The sequence below is a fragment of the Diadema antillarum genome, unplaced genomic scaffold (genome assembly GCF_040938485.1).
Source record: "Diadema antillarum isolate AM-2024a unplaced genomic scaffold, OU_Dant_1.0 scf00000136, whole genome shotgun sequence".
Taxonomy (NCBI): Eukaryota; Metazoa; Echinodermata; class Echinoidea; order Diadematoida; family Diadematidae; genus Diadema; species Diadema antillarum.
The window spans coordinates 826,462-851,403 of record NW_027271025.1 but is presented as its reverse complement, the minus strand read 5'-3'; the positions used below and the strand labels follow the sequence as shown (position 1 = coordinate 851,403).

Here is a 24,942-nt window from a genome sequence, read left to right as displayed (position 1 = left end):
CATAAAAATACCATAGAAGTAGAGAAGGAAAATACATAATAAAACACTCCATTTGCAGCTGCCTTTATAGATATGGTTGAATTGTATCATAATTGTTGCAGTGTAGCAATACTCTGTGGGCTAGAGCCCAATCTCACAAGTCTCTCAAATTAACTCGCTATATCATATGAGCAGTGCCATTGACATGCGGGTTAGAAAAAACTGTATCACACAAGATCTTCTCGCAAAAACAAAATCTCATTAAATCAGCGTTCGCTATAATAGTTTCGCCTGTACTACAATGGGAATCAACAGAACCTTTCTGTTCTATAACGGGTACCTTAAAAATTCAACTGTATGTGATCCCATACTCAATAGGCTTGATTAACTGCCCCTTTCCCCACATTGTTTAGTGACCGCAGGCTCCTTCTAACTGAGGCTATACTAATACCAGGTAGCTTTAACATTGTATAGATCTCCTAATGCATGGCTTACTTCACTATATTTCTTAACCTGGTTCAAATTAGAAATGGATTTCCTGCACTAAAATATTTTACCACTAGATTTTATTGTAATCTCCAAACACTTGGTAAATCTGCACAAAACAAACACAAAAACTTATACATGACTTTAACCCATTGAGGACAGGCTGATTTTGCTACAATACGCAGGTGTCTACCTGCCCGAGTATACTTGGGACTTGTCTTCAACGGGTTAATGCAAAGGTACGGAAAGAAAGCCTGAAGTCTGGAGTGAAGGGGGAAGACACTACTGAGGTACATACACTGTATTTCATTCAATATTATTTCTTACCGAGTCCCACATCCTCCAGCTTCACATATGTTCACACAAATTTTCATAAATACATTGTATATCAATCTATATACTGAACACTTTTTTCTTCTTTTATGAGACAAACAAACATGAGCACACATAATAACAAATCTGATCTCCTGGTCTGTCGATAGATTTGGCCAGGGCTGGAATCATCATCATATACACTATTCAGACATTAAGAAAGTATGAGACACAGTACACTGTATACTGTAAAACCAGAAATGTTTGCTATTCTAATTTCGTGATTTCCGCAACAGCCAAAATTCCCGATTAAAATGCACACGAAAGTTCTTGTCTACACTAATATGCATTGAATGCCAGTGGCAATTCACAAAAATGACCGTCCAATCTTAATTCCTGAAAATTTCATGTTGCGAAAGTATCTTGCTGTACATCCAGTACCTACGTAATACAATGGGGAAAATACATCACACATGTATAGAATGCAACTGAACATCATCAGCACAGTACTTTCAAATATCAAAGTTGATAAAAATACTGATATGCTCGACATTAACATTAATGAAATACTCAACTGGAGTCTACTTTGATAAGTGTACGCTTCGATGCACATATTTGCTGACCGAAGTTATTTGTGGTTTTTAAATGTTTCCTGGTGGGCAAGTGAATTGGGTCTCCCCTGATTCCCCACAGAATAAAATGTTTATTGTAAAAAGAAAAAGACATTGCTTTCACATGACATTCAGCTTCATAATCAAGGGGTCAAATAATGAATGAAAAATAACAAACTTCTGACATTATTTCAATTCATGGGTATAAAAGCTGACAAAGGTATAAATTATATATACCAAGAGTCAAACAGAAATGTGATCACAGCTTTGGAAGGACCTGCATGTCACACAGAATTATTAAGTAGTACTCATTCTCAGATTTTGAAGTCATTTCCAGTTATTGGCTGTGCATGCAGTTCAGACAGATAACAATTCCTATTGGCCATACACAGTGAGTTTTGTTATCTGTAATTAGAGGTTGTTTTTTTTTCAAGACCTGCTAGTACATGTACAACAAACCCAGTGCTTCAGGATAAAGAGTCAATAACGTTTAGGTGGATTTTCAGGGAAAAGTTAAGTGATTGGATCCCAGTGGTTGAGTACAGCCTGTATGCACCCTTTGCCTCCCTTGTGTCGCTTCATGTGGTGGCTCTGCTTGAAAGCCTTGCCACAGACATCACACCTGTAAGGGCGGAGGCCAAGGTGCCATCGCTCATGCTTACGCCGTCCATTCTTAGAGGCAAGGAGCTTGGGACAGTGCTGACACTTGTAGCGCGGACCCTCAGGTGTCATAATAACTTCTTCGGCATGGGATGACTTGGTCATGTTAGTCATGAAAATGTTGTGTTTTGATTTCATGTGGACCTCCAGAGGATGGGGGTGGATGAAACTCTTGGGACAATGAGTACAGGAGAAGGGTTGCATCCCAGTATGCAGGCGCATGTGGATAGCCAAGTTCTGCTTGCTTTTGTAGAACTGGCCACACACTTCACACTGTACAGGACTTGCCTGGTTATAGCCATCTTTAGACTGCAAATTGCTTTGAGTCACACTACTAGTACAAGAAAAGTCAAGTGGTCTTAGATTTTCATCTGATACAGAACTCTCTATGATGTCACCCTCATTTGAATCAGAATGATAACGAGTCATGAGCTTGGTCATATCAAAGACTTCACCATCCTCAACATCTGATATCTCCTCTATAGGGCCCACACACTGCGCACTGTCACTAACCCCCATATGCTTTTCAGGCCTAAGTTCACTAATTTCTGCCAAAGTGCTGCTTGCTAGACATTCTCTCTTTTCTTGACTTCCTTCATCGGTGTGATCTGTTCTATTTGCATACTTCTCGACTACTTTGGTGCTTCTAGGTTCATCTGGAAATACATTCTCAGTTTTGTTGCCGGCTGTGGCTATTCTGCTATATTCTACACTCTGTGTATGTCCTGGTTCAGCACGGGATGTTGAGTTTTCTGCATCACTTGATTGTTCCTTGGATATTGCTTTCAGCTTCTCTGTGCTTATGAGTCCTAGAGCACTTGGCATGTCCAACAGTTGAGGTGTATTAGTCACTGGCAATGTAGCCAAGTTGTCATTAGCATCCAAAAGTTCTTGTTGGTAAGTCTTTGCTTTCTTTGCCTGGTTTACCAGATGCAAAGGGGTCAAGGGTGTAATGGTAGCATGTGATCCTTGATTTTCCTTGCATGGCACACTCACCAGTTGAGATCTTAACAAACCTTGAGACGGCTTACATTTTGTTGACCGTTGGTGCTTCTTCAAATGCTGACGCTGTTTGAATGTACTTCCACAGGTGTTGCATCGGTGTGGTCTCAGTCCTAGATGCCACCTCTCATGTTTTCTTCGCCCTGATCTTGACATCAACAATTTTTTACAGTAATGACACTGATATCTGATTCCTTCCTTTGTAACAATCACAATTTCCTCTTTGGTCGCTGGTTTGGGACTTGGTGTGAACAAACCATGCTTTGACAGCATATGAGCTTTGCGATGATGTGACTGACGGAAAGTAAAGCCACATATGGTGCAGGAATATGGACGCTCACCAGTGTGAATGCGAGTGTGAATCACTAAGTTACGATTTGTCTTGCAAGCTTTCCCACAAATCTGACAAACAAATATTGTGCTGTTCTTCTTTATAGTTTTTTTCTTCATAAGCAGGCCTGTGAGTTTGGACAGGTCCAATGGATTCTCTTCAGGGAGAGCATTGACAATCTGAAATTTTTCACCATGGCGAAGGGTAAGATCTACAATTTGGGAGGTGTCCGTTGAAAAACTTTCAGATGGTGATGTGCCAAGCTTGTCAACAGCAGCAGAGGCAGGTCTGGCATTTGATGATGAGGAAACACTTGTCTGTTTTTCTTCTTCCCAAGGATTTTCTGATGTGCTACATTCAAATTGTTCTGACTCTATCTTTCTCAGCATCACGGGTGCTGTCGTTTGTGATTTAAGGCATTCAGAACCAGGATTACATGTCTCTTCATAAGAAGGAGTCTTGGCTTTGGGTTCATCTACACCTGTTACCCTATTCTTCTCACACTTTTTCGATTTCCAATGAGTGATCAAATTCCACCTCTGTCTGAAAGCAACACCACACACTTCACATGAGTATGGTCTGATGCCAAAGTGCCAGCGCTCATGTCTTTTTCTGTTACTCCTACAGGTGAAAGTCTTTGGACACATGGAACACCTGAACCTCAACCCAACCGCTGTCTTAATGACATCACCATAAGGTCTTTTGCAATTTGCTTCTGTCAGGTGATTATGCACTGCCTCAAGATGGTGCTTAAGACTTGCTCCTGAGTGAAATACAAGACGACAAAAATAGCAGTCAAACTGTTTGAGTTCATCATGTGTTAGAAGGTGATTGTTGAGGTACAAGTCATTTTTGAATACTTTTTGGCAGTGTGGACATATTGCTTGTTTATGATGATCTTCAGAGGTAATTTCTTCAACTTTAATGGTGTGTCTGGCTACTATGTTTGAGACATCTGTCATTGGTAAGCCTGCTTCATTCACAGCAGTGGTTCCAGTGTTTGATTGAACTGGTTGCTTCTCCACGTTTCTAACTCCATCATCGATCAGCTCCTGACATGAAAGGCCTTTCACTAACTTTTCATTCATAAACATCGTGATGAAACGATATTGACATGAGCACTCTGGACCATAACGTCCACAAAAGCTACAAAGCAGCTTAGATGGAGAGAGCACATCTGAGCATTCATGTCCAAACAACTGTTCCATCCTTTCAATGATACAATAGCAATCACAGCAACGGAAATATCCATCATTCTTGTTTTGCAAAATGCGAAGTCTCTTGCAATGCATTGGTGTTCCTACAGCTTTATGCAACTTTGTACAATGTCCTTTGGCGTCTCCCACCTGGCTTCCATGGGCAGACTTTGTTGCTCTGATTCCCATTGGCATTGGACTTGGGCCACAGTTCTCTGCTGGCTTTGACATCTGGGCTATACCATTATCACAATTAGCATCTTTCACTAAAGATGCTTGCTTCAGGTGTTGCTGACACTTGATTTTAATGCTGCTTGTCATCCCCTTCTCCTCACCCTGGTCCTTTCTTTTAGATTTCTTTGGTTTATCCTTTCTACTAGATGACATCCTCTGCTGGCAGCTTGCCCTTATGATGGCTGCATCCGCAGGATGAGCAATTCTTTCATGGTTCTCCTTGGCAGCCAACCGCATGAAAGATTTACCACATGTGCTGCAGGCATAGGTGGTTTGCATATTTGGCAGCATCTTTGCAAGGCTTCAGACAATCTTAAATGATGCAAATGTCAGTGCTTCTTGGTCACTGTGTACAGTAAATGGCAAAAGTCATGTGGGAACGGTGTAGGTGAAAGGTCAAGGTGAGAGATCAGCATGAACTTTGCTCACAGAGTGGATCAGAGCTGAGACTACAGCAGGTGCCTGTAGAATAGAATCAAACAAGTGGAAGAATGAAGAAAAGCATGAGTGGATTCCATTATATTTCATAGTAAACATACACATACAAGTAAATGTATGTGTGCATTCGCTATGTACAATTAATATGTGTCTGTGTGTGTGTGGGTATGAGAAGTTCAAGCACACTAGTCTCTCTACACAGTTAAATGTTGGAACATTTTCTCTGCTGAAGACACTCATTGATTGAGGATAAAATATTGCAATTTCTGTCCTAATATAGTAGCAGATAACACGCACATCTAATACAGTGGAGGCTGTATTTAGTTGGCATTGTTCAAGTCGACAAATGAAGTGGATTGACACAATAAAAAAGTCACGACTCTTTGCTGATATTATTTATGAAATTTTTGTGCAAGTCGACGTTCACATGTCAACAAATGGCATATGCTCTCTCTTAAATGTAGCATTTAAATGAAATTAATGAGATAGCATCCCATTTGACATAGCTATCCAGCGTATGATGAGTATGGTTTGCATGTTTTAATCTGCGGTATTTGTTTGGTTATAACAAAATTTTTCGTTATAATGAAAAAAATTGCTGGTTCCGAGGATTTTGTTATAATGCGAGTGCACTGTATCTAAATTCCAGTTCGATGTTCAGGAACGAAATGGAAATGCAGCAGGAAATTTAGAAATTTAGAATGTGTTTGAAAATTTCTCTGGTTTTTGTGTTGTTGATCCATATACTCTGGAAATCACAACACTTTATCGACATCACTTAAACCAAGTTTACATGAAACCCACTGAGAAAGGATCCAGTTTGTGCATTGTCACATGTTTGAACAGCTTTCGGGGTGATCCTTGACCCTGCACAAGATGGCTCAATGAGGGCAGCACCATTTAAACCTCTTCTGTTACCTACAAAAGAACTCTGCACAATATTTAGAGAAAAGCTTCAATAATTCAATGACGTAGCTGGAAGAGTGCACACACCCCCATGATAATTCATATCTTTGCTTGTCAAGTTGAAACACTGATCCATTAATGTAGAGCACTGTAATTACAACCATCAACAACAAGAAAAGTACTGTAAAACATGATATTTTTGCGGCATGTCACGGGGTGAAATTTTCGCAAATTGGAGCTGACGGCCTTTTCCGCGGCATGAAATTTTCGTGAGTTGCCTCCAACATTCAATGCATATACAGTGTAGTGTAGACAAGAACTTTAGGGTGCATCTTAATTTTGTGAATCTTGGCTCTCGCGAAATTAAAATGCACACGAACATTCCTTGTTTTACAGTATGCATCTAGTCTGTCCCATGACACACCTCACAGACACTCCAACCCACTCTCCTGCCTGAACCCCTTGGCAAACGGGAGACTCTTATTGTGTGCAAAGCCAAACGTTCCTCATGGCCACGGTCCTGGAAGCTCTAGGGTTGTATGCTGCAGATGCTCTCTGGTGATATCTAAGCTTTATTTTCAAACATACTGTATATAATGACAAAAGTAATGTTGGGCAGGAGAATATAAAATCTGAAGGGGGGAAAATATCCTAAGTGAGAGACGTATAGCTTGGGCGGAAAGAAATTCAAACTCACACAGGAGAGTGGGAGATTTTGAGAAAATAGTCTCATATACAGTACACAAAAGAAGTCTGATGCAGTGGCAGCATAACATTTCTGTATCCACCAAGTATCCACTACAGATTTCCATCTACTATGTATCAGATGTTTGGGTCCCCCATATTTATCAGGTACTTACACATGTTGTACATGTATAAGGTGTGCATGATGAGGCCTTATTACATATACCACCTTTTAGACATGGGCTGAAGTCCTACAAAATAAAATGAATTAGTGTACAAATATTATCATTTCATGCCTATTTACAAGGCTCAACATACGTGGTGGCCCCTTTGCATCTGAGCACTGTGTACACTGAATAATTCGCGAGGTTTTCATTTTCACAAATTTCATGAGTCAGGTGCTACATTATGTATTCGGGAAATTACAGACACACGAAAATATTGACAAAGCTTATAAAATGTGATGTATGTGTATTACATACATATGTATTTCTCCATTCAGTACAGGACTCCACAATCGCGAATTTAACCACTTGCGAAATTGTCAGGAAGTTCCGATCAGCAAAAATTTAGACTCGCTATTAAAATATATAGCGTATACACAGTGTATCTTCACATGAGCCAGACAGCAAAACATATTAGAAAAGGGGGAGCTAAAATAATTCAGAAGGCATTCTTATCGACCCTCTCACTGGCTCAACTGAAAGCATTCTTCCACTAATAATTCATTAAAATTCTGTTAGCATGCAATCCTCCGCAGCCACAGTGTAGATGAAACACTTTGTCATACCAACCAATTTTTGCATTAATTAACATGATTAATGGTATGATTTTAATGTTCTATCAAATGATTACAATTGTTCCTTCTTTTTCCTTTGAGAAGATATCGTATTTCATTAATGGGCCACCAAAACTCACACACACACACACAAACCAAACAAATGAAATATAACAAATTTGGCCCAAACAAGCCACCAGACATATTATATATAATTTTCTGTTCAGTTTGTGTGGAGCCTTGCTGCACATAACACATCATTATGAATCATTTATAATTCAAAGTGTGAGGGTATATCAATTCTTTCTTTGTTTGATCTTTCTTCTTATAAAAGTGTTGATTAAAGAATACTTTTCTGTCCTTTTTGATACTCAGCTCTGTAAATATCACAATTAATTTTATCTCCCCCCCCCCAAAGAATACATTGTATGTGTAGGCTTCTGTCATCTAATCATCAACTTGAATAATTCATTATTAAGGAAGATAAATTAGGTGATCCGAGTATCCTCTCGGATCACCTTCTGTTTCTGTACGGATTCTTTCTTCTTCTTTTTCTTATTTCTCCTCAAAAGTTGTGCAGCGGTTAGCTCAGAAAGTCCTCTTCCTATCAATTTCAAAATTATACCAGATACATTGTATGTATCATGTCCCAAAGACGACAGATCTAATAAAATCACAGTGATCAGTTGACCGTGACGTCACTATGACATCATTATATGAAAACACATTCTCATTCATATCTCACTAATGGAATGGAATTTTTCAATGAAATTTACATCACATATAGTTCAAATCAAGCTGATTCTACTCATGTTTTCAAAATTCATCTATACCCTTAAAACGTGCGCGCGCACGTTGAAATATTTGTATGCTCCAATCGAGCTCAAAAATTTTTGCACACGTTTCAGACCATTTGGAGCATTTTTTGAAAAATTGAAAAAATCAGACGGACGCGTACGCACGCACAGCTCATATGCAATAGAAATTTCCTGTTTTTTCACTTTGATCGGATGTCTGAAATGTCAAGGAATATTTCTATCAAGTTTCAAGTCAATCCCACTCATTATGACATCATATGGGCCCGTCAAAGTTGAAATTCCGCGCGCGCGTCAATGGCGATATACAGTGCAACTATGCCAAAAAACCACCAATTTTAAATCCGATTTTACTCGTCAGGATGGACGGTGACCCCCCATTTTCTTTCATATTTGGAAAGCTGATGAGTTATACATGTCATTTCACGGGTTGGCGATACTGAAAAAATGATTAAAAGATATCAAATTTCTTAGTAAAGTAAAACTAGAAATATCACTTAAGGTGATTAATACCCCCGCCCCATGACGACAGTCTTACCCAAGGAATGATCTTTCCTTGATCTTCTGCCATTTAAATGCCGTTACCATGGCAACGCAGCTTCCGACACGTCCGAAAAATATGTCTTGCACATCTTCCCACCAAGACTATTGTGTGTGCCAAATTTCATAAGCTTTTGTCAAAAACTGAGGAAGTACACGTAGTTCAATCCACAAGATCTTTCCTAGATCTTCCGCCATTAATATGCCGTTACCATGGCAACGCAGCTTCCGACACGTCCAAAAAATATGTCTTGCACATCTTCCCACCAAGACCAATGTGTGTGCCACATTTCATGAGCTTCAGTCGAACACAGAGGAAGTAGTTCAATCCGCAAGATCTTTCCTTGATCTTCTGCCATTTATATGCCATTACCATGGCAACGCAGCTTCCGACACGTCCGAAAAATATGTCTTCCACATCTTCCCACCAAGATCAAGGTGTGTGCCACATTTCATAAGCTTTCGTCAAAAAACTGAGGAAGTAGTTAAATCCGCAAGATCTTTCCTTGATCTTCTGCCATTAATATGCCGTTACCATGGCAACGTACTTTCGGGTACTGTCAAAAAATGCCTCTTGCAATCTACAACCAAAGTCACACATCTGTACCAAGTTTCATGGAAATTGGGCAAAAACTGAGGAAGTAGTTTGCAACACAAAATTTTCCATCATTTTGGCTCATAATATGTGAGCTGTTACCATGGCAACATACTTTTTGTCACTGTCAAGAAATGTGTCATGCTGACCTATATCCTAAGACAAACATTCAATATGAATTCCATGAGAATTGGAAGAACACTGATGAAGCAGTTTTGCCATGAAGCATTTTGCCCTATATTTTACCAATAACATGCCGTTACCATGGCAACGCACTTTTTGCCACTGCGGAAATATGTGTCTTGCACATTAACATATTCAGATGAACATCTGTACCTAATTTCATAAAAATTGATCAAAAACTGTGGGAGGAGTTCGCGACGCAAGATTTGTACCCATTTTTGCCCATAATATGCCGTTACCATGGCAACGTACTTTTGGGTACTGTCAAAAAATACGTCTTGCACATCTACAACCCAAGGCACACATCTGTGCCAAGTTTTATGGGAATCGGTTGAAAACTGAGGAAGTAGTTCGCGACGCAAGATTTGCAACGGACCGACCGCCCGACCGCCCGACCGACCGCCCGACCGCCCGCCCGACCGCCCGACCGTCCGCTGATTCCTATATACCCCCTTCAAACTTTGTTTGGCGGGGGTATAAAAAGTAAATTTTCAAAATGATGTCATCAAATTTCAAGTTCACTCGAGCGTATCTCACTTATCTGCTGCCGATTTTCACCCAAAGTTCAGTATGTTGTAGCTTATTAAATGCTCTTTCATAAATGTAATAACAAAATTTTGATTGGATGACGGCATTACCTCGTAAAAATGGATTGAAAGTAACTTTGTCAAATTTGACCAGTTTACGTGTTATCTCTATGGGAGTGCAGTTTTTCTGGAAATGAAAATTGACATGACTATCTTTTTCGAGCACTAGCTCACTTATGCTTTGGTGAATTTCTCCAAGATTTTAATATGTTGTAGCTGAGACTTTGGGCTATCGTTAGTGTGGAACTTTGTTTTTCGTCGGAATCACGTCAAAAAACGTGGTTGAAATTAAAGTTTATCTTCGATGTACTGAGATATTTCTTTCTTTCTGCACCTTTCTTTGCAATAACTCAAGAAAAACATACCCTATCACCACCATAATTTGCACATGTTAAGTTCATGTCACGTACATTATTTCATAAAATAACAACTACTTGATCAGACGCCATCTTGGGTATGTAAATTAGGGTCAAAGGTCATAAATGTTTCATCCTGTATCTTGGTGAATACATGTCCTATCTTTCCCATATTTTGCACACGTAAAGACCATGTTACAAGGATTATTTCACAAAATAACCACTTTTTTGCTCAGATGCCATCTTGTCTTTGCAAAGTGGGGTCAAAGGTCATATGTACTTCTTTCTTTATCTTCGCTTTCACGTGTTATCTCTATGGGAGGGAATTTTTCTAGATGTGAAAATTGACATGACTATCTTTTTCGAGCACTAGCTCACTTATGCTTTGGTGAATTTCTCCAAGATTTTAATATGTTGTAGCTGAGACTTTGGGCTATCGTTAGTGTGGAACTTTGTTTTTCATATGGTGTCGGGATCACGTCAAAAAACGTGGTTGAAATTAAAGTTTATCTTCGATGTATTGAGATATTTCTTTCTTTCTGCAATTTTCTTTGCAATAACTCAAGAAAAACATACCCTATCACCCCCACATTTTGCACATGTTTAGTTCACGTCACGTACATTATTTCATAAAATAACAATTACTTGATCAGACACCATCTTTGGTATGTAAATTAGGGTCAAAAGTCATAAATGTTTCATCCTGTATCTTGGTATATACATGTCCTATCTTCCCATATTTTGCACACGTAAAGACCATGTTACAACTTACAAGGATCATTTCACAAAATAACCACTTTTTGCTCAGATGCCATCTTGTCTGTGCAAAGTGGGGTCAAAGGTCACATGTACTTCTTATCTGTATGGGAGGGAATTTTTCTAGATGTTAAAATTGACATGATTGTCTTTATTGAGCACTACCTCACTTACCCTTTGGTGAATTTCTCCCAGATTTTAATACAGTGCACTCCCGTTATAACGAAATGCTCGGGACTGGCAGTTTTCTTTCGTTATAACGAAATTTCGTTATAACCGAACAAATACAATATATAACGAAAACAAGGAAACCACGTTTACATATCATATCATGTTTGCTGAATACTCATCATACACTGGAAAGCTATGTGAAATGTGATGGGATAACTGTGTTACAATAATAAACGCAAGGTCCCCTCAGAAACTGTGCGTGACACAAGGAGCGGACACACAGTTGTGTGAAGCGTTCACACATGCAGAGACGCTATAAATGCTTGTTCCGCTACGTATTTTCGAAAGCAATTCACATTTTGTTATAACGGAACACATTTCTTTTGTTTTTCTTTGTCTGTGGCGCTCGGAAAAGACTTCGTTATAACGGAAATTTCGCTATAACCGTGTTCGTTATAAGCGAACTTTGTACCATAGACTTTGATGGTGATAATTTTGGGACTAGAAGATTTACTTCGTTATAACGAAATTTCGTTATAACCGTGTTCGTTGTAACGGGAGTGCACTGTATGTTGTAGCTGAGACTTTGGGCTATCGTTATTGTGCCCCTCGTTTTTTTTCATACGATGTCGGTATCAAGTAAAAAAACATGGTTGAAATTAAAGATTATCTTCGATGTATTTTCATATTTCTTTCTTTTTGCAACTTTATTTGCACTAACTCAGGAAAAACAGCCCCTATCACCCCCATATTTTGCACATATTAAGTTCATGTCACGTACATTATTTTATAAAATAACAACTACTTGATCGAACACCATCTTGGGTATGTAAATTAGGGTCAAAGGTCATAAATGTTTCATCCTGTATCTTGGTAAATACATGTCCTATCTTTTGCACACGCAAAGACCATGTTACAAGAATCATTTTCACAAAATAACCACTTTTTGCTCAGATGCCATCTTGTCTGTGCAAAGTGGGGTCAAAGGTCATACCGTACTCCTTTCTGTATCTTCGTTATGACGTGTTATCTATATGGGAGGGAATTTTTCCAGATGTGAAAATTGACATGATTGTCTTAATCGAGCACTAGCTCACTTACCCTTCTGTGAATTTCTCCCAGATTTTAGTATGCTGTAGCTGAGACTTTATGCTATCGATGATTTTTCCTGTTTTTTCATACGACATCGAAATCACATCGAAAAACTTGGCTAAAATTAAAGCTTAGCTTCGATGTATTTTCATATTTCTTTCTTTTTGCAACTTTCTTTGCAATAACTCAAGAAAAACAGCCCCTATCCCCCCCCCATATTTTGCACGTATGTTTAGTTCATGTCACGAACATCATTTAACAAAATAACAACTACTTCCTCCGACACCATCTTGGGTAGGTAAATTAGGGTCAAAGGTCACAAGTATTTAATCCTGTATCTTGGTAAATAGACGTCCTATCTTTCCCACATTCTGCACACGTAAGGAACATGTTGCAAGAATCATTTCACAAAATAACTTTTTGCTCAGATACCATCTTGGCTGTGTAAAGTGGGATCAAAGGTCAAATATACTCCATTCTGTATCTTCGTTAGTGTATACGTAATTGTGTACCATAGATGGCAGGTCTAACTCCCTTTTCTAAATGAGAATCCAAACATCACATGGCCAATGTCCCGTCAACACAGATGAAACCTGTATGGTCATGCCTATTGGGATCAGGACTCAAATAATTGATTTCAGAACAGATCGGATCACCTAATTTGTCAGTGTTGACAAATCCCAAGTCTAGTAAACATTTAATTCAGTGAATAAAAAAAATGGTAGTATCCGTCACTGAAGTGAGAAAAATTGGACAGTCTGTTCAAAAGTTATGATTTTTAAAGTTTTACTTCAATCCACGTGCCCTCATAACTGGATAGGGAGATTGTACAAATTGTAAGTTTATGATGTCGCAGCAGACCCTATTAGAGCAGCAATATTTAAGAAAATAATTGTCCATATATTCAATTTTTTGTTTATTTTGCTAATATTTTAATGGCAAATCGGATGAAATACATCCTTCAAGAGAGGGATAATTTTCTAGTAACAAATTCAATAGAATGTGTACTTTTCTTTACTAAAAAAAATTGAAACTGATTTCAATGTGCTGTATAGTTGTGTTGGCAGGAAAGTACAGTTACTACACTTCATATTTTGTCCCCTCTACATTTCCTCAGCTTGTCTCTAGAGCGTGAAAAATAAACTGGAAGACTTTATTAATATTTTAACAATATTTTCCCCATAAATTCAGGAAGAACTAGAAATGTCGCTATGGCGACTGGTATGCCTCCGCCATAATGCATGATTCTCCTAATAGGTACAGATAGTACATGTGGACAATGTGTGATTACATTTTCACAAAAGTGGCAAAATATTAAAACGACAAGTTTGTCACAAATGTGTTAAATGTTCACCTTCCTTGACCTAGGTTTAATTGGATGAATACAACTGTAGGAGAGCATGTATTTGGGAGTTAAGGACTTTGACTTGACTTTGACCCATTCATATGTTTATGCATCTGAGTTATTTTCAAGGTACGGAGAAAAAGTGCAATTTCTATATTGAATAGTAAATTGTTACCATTTTCATCTGGCCTTTGACCCTAAAATTCATAAAATAATCACTGTCAGGCAGAACATGCATAAATATGTAGTATGTTTCAAGATAACTTGAGCCACTTCCGAGATATGGAGGAAAAGCTTAGTTCAGCACTTTCACTTGATCTTTGACCCTTTGACCTTTGAGGCAAAAACAAAAGAAAAAAAAAAACTTTCCAAAGAATCTCTATTAGGTTATGCATGCATACACCAAGTGTAAAAAATATAATAATCCTGCCAGCATTGCATAAACATGACGGAAATAGTAAAATTTTGAAGTGTTTCCCTTGACCTTTGACCCCTGACCTTTGACCCCATGAACCCTAAATGTTCTAGATAATCACTGCCAGTCAGTACATGTATATATACTATGTTCCATGAAGATACCTTGAACAATTTCCAAGGTACAAAGAAAAAAGGTGAAATTTTAATATTTTTACTTGACCTTTTGACCTTTTGACCTTTGACCTCATGACCCAAACTTTCACCAGAGAATCTTAATTGGGTAATACATGTATACACTAAGTTTCAAGAAAATATCTTCAGGCATTGCATAGATATGGTGGAAATAGTGAAATTTTATGTATTTGACCTTGACCTTTGACCTTGAGCATGTGCACCAGAAAGTTGATAGGCACAACTTCACCCCCTAATACACATACATGCCAAGTTTCATTAGGATACCTCAAAAGGTTTTTATAGTTACCCTGTCCACAAAATTCATTACGGACGGACGGAAGGACGGACGGACGGAAGGACGGACGGACGGACGGAAGGACGGACGGACGGAAGGACGGACGGACGGACAACCCGAAAACATAATGCCTCCGGCACCACTTCGTGGCGGAGGCATAAAAACAGAGGTACTATATTCCCTAATTTAGAACAAGCAAGTTAAGATACAGTTCTTCATATGTTTTATGATAAATGGTTGTATGTATGTATATTAATATATTTATAACATTGTAATTTATTTTAAAATGTAAATGAAGTGTATAGTATTATTCTCAGTGTAATAATTATTGATATACATAATTCTGCATCTCATTCAGAAGTTTGTGTTAGGTCTCAATTAACAGTTCTGAAACACGCTATGAAAAGTTTTCCTTTCTCCACCCCCTCCCTCTCCCCTCCCTCTCTATCTCACTTTTCTTTTTATGCCTCCGCCACGAAGTGGTGCCGGAGGCATTATGTTTTCGGGTTGTCCGTCCGTCCGTCCTTCCGTCCGTCCGTCCTTCCGTCCGTCCGTCCGTCCGTCCGTCCGTCCGTCCGTCCGTCCGTCCGTCCGTCCTTCCGTCCGTCCGTAATGAATTTTGTGGACAAGGTAACTATCAAAACCTGTTGAGGTATCCTAATGAAACTTGGCATGTATGTGTATTAGGGGGTGAAGTTGTGCCTATCAACTTTTGGGTGCACATGCTCAAGGTCAAAGGTCAAAAGGTCAAGGTCAAATACATAAAATTTCACTATTTCCTTCATATCTACTGAATGCCTGAAGATATTTTCTTGAAACTTAGTGTATACATGTATTACCCAATTAAGATTCTCTGGTGAAAGTTTGGGTCATGAGGTCAAAGGTCAAAGGTCAAAAGGTCAGGGTCAAATACATCAAATTTCACTATTTCCACCATATCTATTGAATGCCTAAAGATATTTTCTTGAAACTTAGTGTATACATGTATTACCCAATTGATATTCTCTGGTGAAAGTTTGGGTCATGAGGTCAAAGGTCAAAGGTCAAAAGGTAAGGGTCAAATACATAAAATTTCACTATTTCCACCATATCTATTGAATGTCTGAAGATATTTTCTTGAAACTTAGTGTATACATGTATTACCCAATTAAGATTCTCTGGTGAAAGTTTGGGTCATGAGGTCAAAGGTCAAAGGTCAAAAGGTCAAGTAAAAATATTAAAACTTCTTTTTTTTCTCCGTACCTTGGAAAATTGTTCAAGGTATCTTCATGGAACATAGTATATACATGTACTGACTGGAAGTGATTATCTAGAGAATGTAGAGTTCATGGGGTCAAAGGTCAGGGGTCAAAGGTCAAGTGCAACACTTCAAAATTTTACTATTTCCCTCATATTTATGCAATGCCAGCAGGGTTTTTTTTTTTTTTTTACACTTGGTGTATGCATGTGTAACCTAATAGACATTCTCTGGAAAAATTTTTTTTCTTCTTTTTTTGCCTCAAAGGTCAAAAGGTCAAAGATCAAGTGAAAGTGCTGAATTAACTTTTTCCTCCATATCTCGGAAGTGGCTAAAGTTATCTTGAAACTTAGTACATATTATTCATGTTCTACCTGAAAGTGATTATCTTTTGAATTTTAGGGTCAAGGGCCAGATGAAAATGGTAACAATTTACTATTCAATTCAGAAATTGCACGTTTTCTCCACACCTGTACCTTGAAAATTACTCAATGCCTAAATGTATGAATGGGGCAAAGTCAAGTTAAAGTCCTTAAATCCCTAGATACATGCTCTCCTATTCATCCAATTAACCCTAGGTCAAGGAAGGTGAACATTCAACACATTTGTGACAAACTTGTCATTTCAATATTTTGCCAATTTTGTGAAAATGTAATCACACATTGTCCACATGTACTATCTAGACCTATTGCTAAAATCATGCATTATGGCGGAGGCATACCAGTCGCCATAGCGACATTTCTAGTTTCTCTCTATCTCACTTTTCTCCAACTTCACAATATAGGCCTTGCAACTTTCATGGGTTTTACGTGCATTATATACAGTGAGCAAAATTGTTATGCATCTGATTTCAGTACTGGCGTTGGTTTGATTTGATTTGTTTTGTTTTTTGGCATGTTTTCGTAATCAAGTATAGTAAGATGTCTTTTGGTGTTTTTTTTTTTTAGAGAGGTACATTGTACATGACATGACCATTTTTGTGAAGTTCAATTTCAATGTGCAATATTGTATCCCTGATATTTTTTCGTTCATTGTATCTTTTATTTTTTCTTCATATTCCTATGTTCTCAAATTTACTCATGTAAAATGTTTGTAATTCAGCCTGCGGGCTGCTAGAGATGTTGCCAAATAAAAAATACCTTTTTCATTCAGATACAACTCCACTCCGATAGAGAGAGGCACAGCTACCTGTTCCTTTACATACTAATTACACGGCACCATACAATGTAACACGATAACCACAGGGTATACTCTTTGGCGATAACTGATCACCGGCAAAATTGGTTTCTGTGCTCATGTCTCCCCACTCCTTACTTCAGTTACAGAATTGCATACATGTATGTACAGTGCACTACCGTTATTACGAAATAATAATAATAATAATTGATATGATTTATATAGCGCCAAATCCACTCTGCAGAGTGCTCTAGGCGCGGAAGGAAGAGAAAGTGAAGGAGATAAAGGACATACAAATATCAAGTACATGTAATGAGTAGTCAAATTGAGGCTTTAAACAAGTGAGTTTTTAGACTGCTTTTAAAGGAGTCTGATGAAGAACAATTTTTTACGGCTGAAGGCAAGTTATTCCATAAGGTGGGAGCAGCATGGCCAAAGGCACGTGTGCCCCATATTGTAGTGAATCTTGGAATTATCAGAGAACCGGAGTTGGATGAGCGTAAAGATCTAGCAGGGATGTAATTATGGAGTAAGTCAATGTTATACTGAGGAGCAGCGCCCTGAATGCAATGAAAAGTATGGCCAAAGGCACGTGTGCCCCATATTGTAGTGAATCTTGGAATTATCAGAGAACCGGAGTTGGATGAGCGTAAAGATCTAGCAGGGATGTAATTATGGAGTAAGTCAATGTTATACTGAGGAGCAGCGCCCTGAATGCAATGAAAAGTATAACAAAAACGAGGAAACCATGCATAGCACAGTATTATATATAATGTTTGTTGAATACTCATCGTACCCTGGAAAGCTCTGTATGTGAAATGGGATGGTACCTTTTTAATTTTGTTTAAATATTACATTTAAAAGAGAGCATAAAGTTGTATTGTCAAACATGTATAAAAAATGATGGTTTAGGATTCAAGTTAAGTTCGCTATTGTATTCCAAAGGTTCATTTCTTAGGGGTAACCACACTCAGCAACCCCAACACATTACTAGTTACATGGCCGGCGGAACCGTGGGGGCAGTAAGGCCGGGCTCGGGCCCCCACACTTTTTTGTGCACCATACAAAGGAATACATAAGGTGTCATCACTTTGGGCCCCCACACTTTTCCTAAACCCGGAAGTACGTAAGTGGCACTAAATAGAAATAGATAGAGATCTTGAAGTGTGAGCGCGGTAAGGTTATTTGTTTTTCCAGTGGAGACCTTTATTTTTCATTTTTTTGTTTTGTTTTGCTTGTTAGCTCATGAAACCCGGAAGTGGGCCCCCACACTTTTGAAAATGCTCCGCTGGCCCCGAGTTGCAGCGCCCCGGGGGGGGGGGGGGGGGGGGGGGCGGTCATGTACCCGTACATAGCAGGCAGGGCAGCTGGCAGTGGGATATCTACAGTCTAACAAGTGCAATACACACTGCATCCCATTGTATGACTCCTAGATCTATTGAAATTTCTTTAGCACCCAACAATGGGTAACTCGATCTGTGCTGTGTGAGTGCCGGGCACACTGGTCACTGCATCCTAACTCTGGTGGGGCGCTCCTTGGAACGCTTCGCGTGCGGCGTTCGGGCTGACCGGCAGTGTTTCACATCCCATGCCATGTTTTACAAAGCTCCCACATCTATTGACGTTTGTCATTCTTCAGCATCCAACAATAGTTTGTGAACTTACATTGGAGGTAGGATATACAGTTATCATAGCATCCATATGCACTATTCCCTGTCACACTACAAACCAATATAATACCAGACCAATTGGTAGGACCAGGCGGGGATGCCGTGTGTGACATGACAGTACATCCTGCCACCTGGTGCGGTATCTGTGACGTGCAAGGCGAGATGAAGATCACAGCGTGGTCAAGGCATCGGTAATCTACCACCACCACGCGGTCTGCGATACGGATACTAGCGGTTAGATGCGGAACGCACTAAAATAATCATCTACAGAGTCAGTAAATAACTTTAGCGGAATCAACAGGTCTCCTTAACCTCATTAAATCGTTCAGTATTATCAATGCATGACATGTGCATCACCGATCTGTGAAGCCAAGTATGGTTAAAGCAAATAAATAAAGGACTCTTACCAACGATACACCGTCCCTCTCTTTCGCGAGGTCTCCGGCGCGGCGTCTCGCTAACTGACGGCGGCCGGTCAATACATGCATAGGTGCATACACAACTGTGCATACTTCATACATAAAAGCGCCAAGAAGAACTTTTCAGAGTAGCTGACGCGCGGCGGTACGCGGGTCGCACGTGTGAACAGGTGCTTTGCAAAAAACAAAAAAACAAAAAAAGGGGGGGGGGGGCGTGGGGGAGGGAGGGGATGTCGACTTGATAATGACGAACTAGACTAGAGGCCCTACGTGTGTAGTCAAGCCACGTGAAATCGAAAGACATGAGAAGCATGCATGTCGCCACGTTGACCAAGGAGGTTTAAGAGATGGAGTTCCAACTGGCTGTAATTATTCAAACAGTCGTCACTTTTGTATTGATGTACAAAAGAATTCCACAGGTGCATCTGTGCCTTTGGTGACGGGGTTTGATGCCGCCGTCTTGCTGAGCAATCTGAAGATTCATTTTGAATGTTCACTGAGGCGTTTTCACATCAGCTCGATAAAAATCCAAGCTCGAGATATTTTCCAATTTCCCAAGTCAAAAAATAGCGCGCTATTTCGAGACATCGGGCTGATGTGAAAACGCCTATTGTTGGCTATATTTTGCTTGTTTATCTAAACGAAATCTCACTCAATGATAAAGCTCATTAAACAAAGGCCAATCCCTTCAAGAAATATGTGCAAAAGTGTAAATCAGAGCGGTATCATGTGAAAGTGTTTAAAACTGTACCCTCCCGGAAAGCCGGTTTTGTCACTTTTCCACTTAATTCCTCCAAATAAAACTGATATGGAATAATCTTCGAGCATAATTCTATATTAATAGATATATCAGATTAGTGGCCGGGCACGGCCAGTCGAGTAATTTTCATTTTCATTTCATTATTTTTAGCGCAATTTCTATATTCGCGCATCCCCGTGTCTTTACCATTGTATACGCCACCTATATATCTTTTATAAGTAGGGATGGCGAAAAGTAATTATCATCACAAAGACATATTTCTTTAGAAAGTGGCTGATGATTATGCAATAAGACATGAGTAAATTATCTTCCTATCTGCGCGGCAGATCCAGTTTGCCACATGCTTCAAATACTTTCGAGTGGCGGCATCGAACGTGACTTCAAAGGAAATACGACAGTTGTGACTCCTCTCTCTTGAACCTCCTTGCGTTGACCAAAACATCGGCCGATCTTGTCGTCGAGATGTTCCGCGCGCGGAGACTCCGTCTCACCAGGGAGGTGAGAGGAAAGTCTCACCTCCCTGGTATCACGTTACCCCGGACAGACGGATTTTTCTGTCTATAGTCGCCACACAGTTTCAGGGAAATCGACTTGGCATGATAACTTATTACAGGTCAAAAAAGGTCCCAAATTTGCATATCCCATAACAACTTTGTGGAAGTGCCTGGGAATATTCAAGTTTCGGATTATAAGTTGTTCGATACAGATGAATGATCTCGTATTCATGCAAGCAATTTCGAGTGCACTGTTGAAACTTGTGTTTTCATAAAGGCATTTATTGGTGTGACTCATTTCTTTTGATAGGTTGGAAGGTCTGACACTCCTCATGCAATTTATAGTAATAATAGGCATCAGAATTCTACTTAACATTTTCTAGATTTTTTTTTTTGTGACAGCATTACTCCCAGTTTAGAAAGTTAAGCTCCGAAAAGAAACTTATAAATTTGTCAGATTTTGAAAAAAAAAATGAATCAACCAATGTCACTTTATATAAAGGAACCTGATCGCTCATTAGTGTATCATGTTCAGGAATTATCCGAGTGCTGTACGAGTTTTCAAGTGTGGAGTACAAACACTATACGACTGTGTTGCGAGTCAGGTTGACTTGCCCATGGTAACTCAACCTGACTCCCAATTTGAGATACTAGTAAGTACGAGCTTACAACGAGTACGGCGACTTACAGCAAGTTTGAGCTTTTCCCGAGAGATACAGCGAGTTTCGCATGAGCCTACTATACTGAGTATTCAGAGTGCAGGGCGAGCGTACTTGTCAGCTGACCTGTAAAATGTAGCGATTTTCGATTCGTTCGTTTTTCATTTTTGTTTTGCCAGAAATATCTTCATGCTAGAACCCAGATGTGGAAGATTTTTATTTATTAATTTATTTATTCTTCCTTTTTTTTTACACAAGATCACGGGTACAACCTTGAAAGTGTCCTTTAAAGACGCTATTGAGGGGAAGTTGCTGGAAAATGTATTCAGATAATTCAAAATGAATCTAAACCCTCCTAGTTTTTTTGGAAACAATTCTAGAATGTAGATCTCACATTTTTCTCAAATTCAATGGCTTCATTTATCATAATTATGTGATACGTCATCACAAAATACGTACACAATGTCGGAAAAATAATGTGTTGATTTTTGGCAGATATGATTTTGTCAGATGCCAAGTTTTAAATTGATTTATGACTTGTCCTACTTCATGTCAACATTATTAGGTGTGTGGTCTTTTTTTTTTAAGAATTAAAAAATAGAAAATTGTAAAGGTTATATTGCCGAAGTCTGCTTTACACGTGTTTTTCTTCCTCTTATGATCGCCACTGGTCTTATTGTGGGTAATGTGATGACTCACGACATATAAACAATGTTGGACCCCTCTTAAAAACGATGCCGTATGATTAAAGAAATAATCAACAACGGTAACTTCAATAGGCACATAAACACAGGTGTATATACGTACTATATATTCAGTGTATGAGTAGACGTGTGCGTATAAGAACTAATTACAAATTTAACGCATTGATCTTCTTTCGTATATCGTATGCAATAATGTTTTCATGTTTTTGCACATCTACCATACAAATAACAACCGTATCTGGTTCACATGTCTTGAATTGAATTATTGAATTAAAATGAGATACGTGCATGCGATTTAATACTTGGGAATCGAACCCGGGTCCTTTTGTTCTGGAGGCATGACGCACTGCCGACTGAGCCAAATCACCGACTATTTGGAGAGCGCCAAAAGTGTTGCATTTTCTACACCTTTGATCGTATCAAACTCGTACAAAGCTTTTACGAGATCTTTGGAAGGTCGGTACAAGCCGTGCATTGATCATCGCAACTCATACCAAGCTTGATCGTCCATATAGGTCTACATAATTATATAACAATTTTATTTAAAGCGATTAGTTTAATGAATATAGGCCTAATAAGTAATGTTCTCTCGCAACATAAACAGATCTTCTGTACTGTAAACAACATGGGAGTATAAAGTGCAAACCGATGAAATTAGATCTCATCCCATGCAATACCTTCGAAAAGATGAGGAGAAGTTCGGATTGTGTGATGGGTAAAAATATTACAGGTAAACTTTATTGTGATTTTGATACGATGACGAACTTCAACTCGAAATGGTTATAGTGTTTATGATGGTCAGGCTCTATACATTGTATATTGACTTTGAACTTTATATGATGCACTGACGAAAGGGTGCTCACAGTAAGCCCTCACATTAATTATCAAACGACAATTTAAGAGTCAGAGTACATTATATACTGATGGACAACTTCAAAACTCATATTATCTCATTCCGGTCATGTGAATGCTGTAAAAGAGGCAAAAATCTTGCAAACATTTTCCCTAATTTAGTTGTGAAGTGATGATTCCTCGTGTTGGCTCGCATGGCACTGTTTTGTTAATGCGTAATTGCACTATAAGGCCTATCTGCCTATACTCAAAGATATTTTTAGAATTAAGAAATTAAATTTGTGTATTGATAGTTGTTTCAAAGCGCTTTATCACATCGTTCACAGCGCAAATGTTATATACCAGGTGCCTGTATGCATACACTTTATACATGTATTTAATTTCTCTTTAATTGTGTGTAGGCATATTTCCCTATACATCCAGGGTTTCTGGCACTGATTTGCCACTTTCTCCCTCGGCTTGAAGCCCGCAGATACTCACACATCATTGAAACCACCCCTATATTTTGTACACTATTTCTCCAATGTAATGCTGCAAAACTATACTTTGCTGTATCAACGCCTCTGGTTTTTCCCCGAATCAATGTTATGATGCTTGAACCCCTGTGTTATATGAATTCTATAATAATTTATTTATATTTTTCTTTCCCTCGAAACAATGATAGCTATAGTACTTTTTTTCTATTTTGTATTACATACAACTGTGTGTATGCCTCATTCCAAATACTGTATATATTTTTGGGTTGACCCTTGATATCAGTATGTGTGTGCGTAGTTGTGTGTGTGTGTGTGTGTGTGTGTGTGTGTGTGTGTGTGTGTGTGTGTGTTTGAGTGTATGTGCGTGGGTGAGTTAGTGTGCGGTACACGCGCGCGTGTATTGTATATATTTTTTCGAGTTTGAGTGAAAGTATAGTGAGGTAATTCATCAACATAGATATTGTCACCTTATTTATAGTATTCTTATCTTATGATCTCTTTTCTGAGACATTACTACATGTATTACTTCTGGTACTGTATAATATCACTCTGATAATCAATATTTGAGGAGTTATTTTGTATGAGCTCCCTTGCGGAGACTTCCAATATGAGCTCCCTCGTGGAGATTTTATGAACTCCCTCATGGAATCTATGGTATATCTAATATAAATTGTAATCTTGTTTGATATCTTTAAGATTTATTATGTTCGATTTATGCCAGTATTGTCTGGGGCAAAATATTTGTTGTATAGGGCCCCAATTTTTTCTCTAAACACAACAACAACTATACAGCCAGGCATGTATGTCAGGTGGCGATTGACACAAACTGTGTCAACTATAGGGGCAACTATTTTTCTCAGATTTCAAGTTTCTTTGGCGAAACTTTTGCACTGTAAAAGTTTCGCCAAAGAACCTTGACCTCCAGTGCTAACCATGTGCACTGATCATCTCCTAGAGGCCCTCAACCGAGTGTGTGCATAAACATAGTGTACTTTTGTAACATTATAGTTTGCATTTGTATATTTGCTTCATGACATTTCACCTTCTTACAAATCGGTTATGCTACTTTGCAATTATTTTGTATTGTTTTGATATGGAAACAAATAACCGAAATGAAACGAAAATTACCCGCAAACGTAAGTAATTAAGCAGTAGGTGGATTGTCGCTGTGTTCTTACTTACCCCTATATATCGCATCACTCCTGGCACCAAGGTGATGGTATGAACAATTTGCACGTGTCATCATTAGGAATCTCAAATTCATTTTCACGAGATGAAATTGGTAGGCTTAAGATTTCATCAGTCCTGTTCTTAATCAATCTTCTTCTTCTTCACATGTGGGTAGCCAAGTCCCCTCAACTTTGTACGAGTATCATATAATTAAAAACGCGAACATTAAAAGTACATTTTATACTAGTAAATGTTACTTCCTATTTTCAATTCATATTGTAAAAGAAAACTGATTGGCATGCAATAAAAATGCAATCTCTTTCGACTTCGGTGAAAATCTGCTTATCTTCAATATACCAACCAGTCCCTTTCTCGATATTTA

General features: G+C 38.7%; 1 protein-coding gene across 1 annotated transcript; it reads right to left on the bottom strand.

The window, feature by feature from the left end:
• Window positions 1-1,901: 1,901 nt before the first annotated feature.
• On the bottom strand, window positions 1,902-5,102 carry LOC139720993 (uncharacterized). The gene is made up of 2 exons (XM_071632324.1): window positions 4,728-5,102; window positions 1,902-4,457 (listed from the first exon to the last, which is right to left on the bottom strand). The coding sequence occupies exons 1-2, from the start codon at window positions 5,100-5,102 to the stop codon at window positions 1,902-1,904; spliced, it is 2,931 nt and encodes a 976-aa protein (XP_071488425.1).
• Window positions 5,103-24,942: the final 19,840 nt, after the last annotated feature.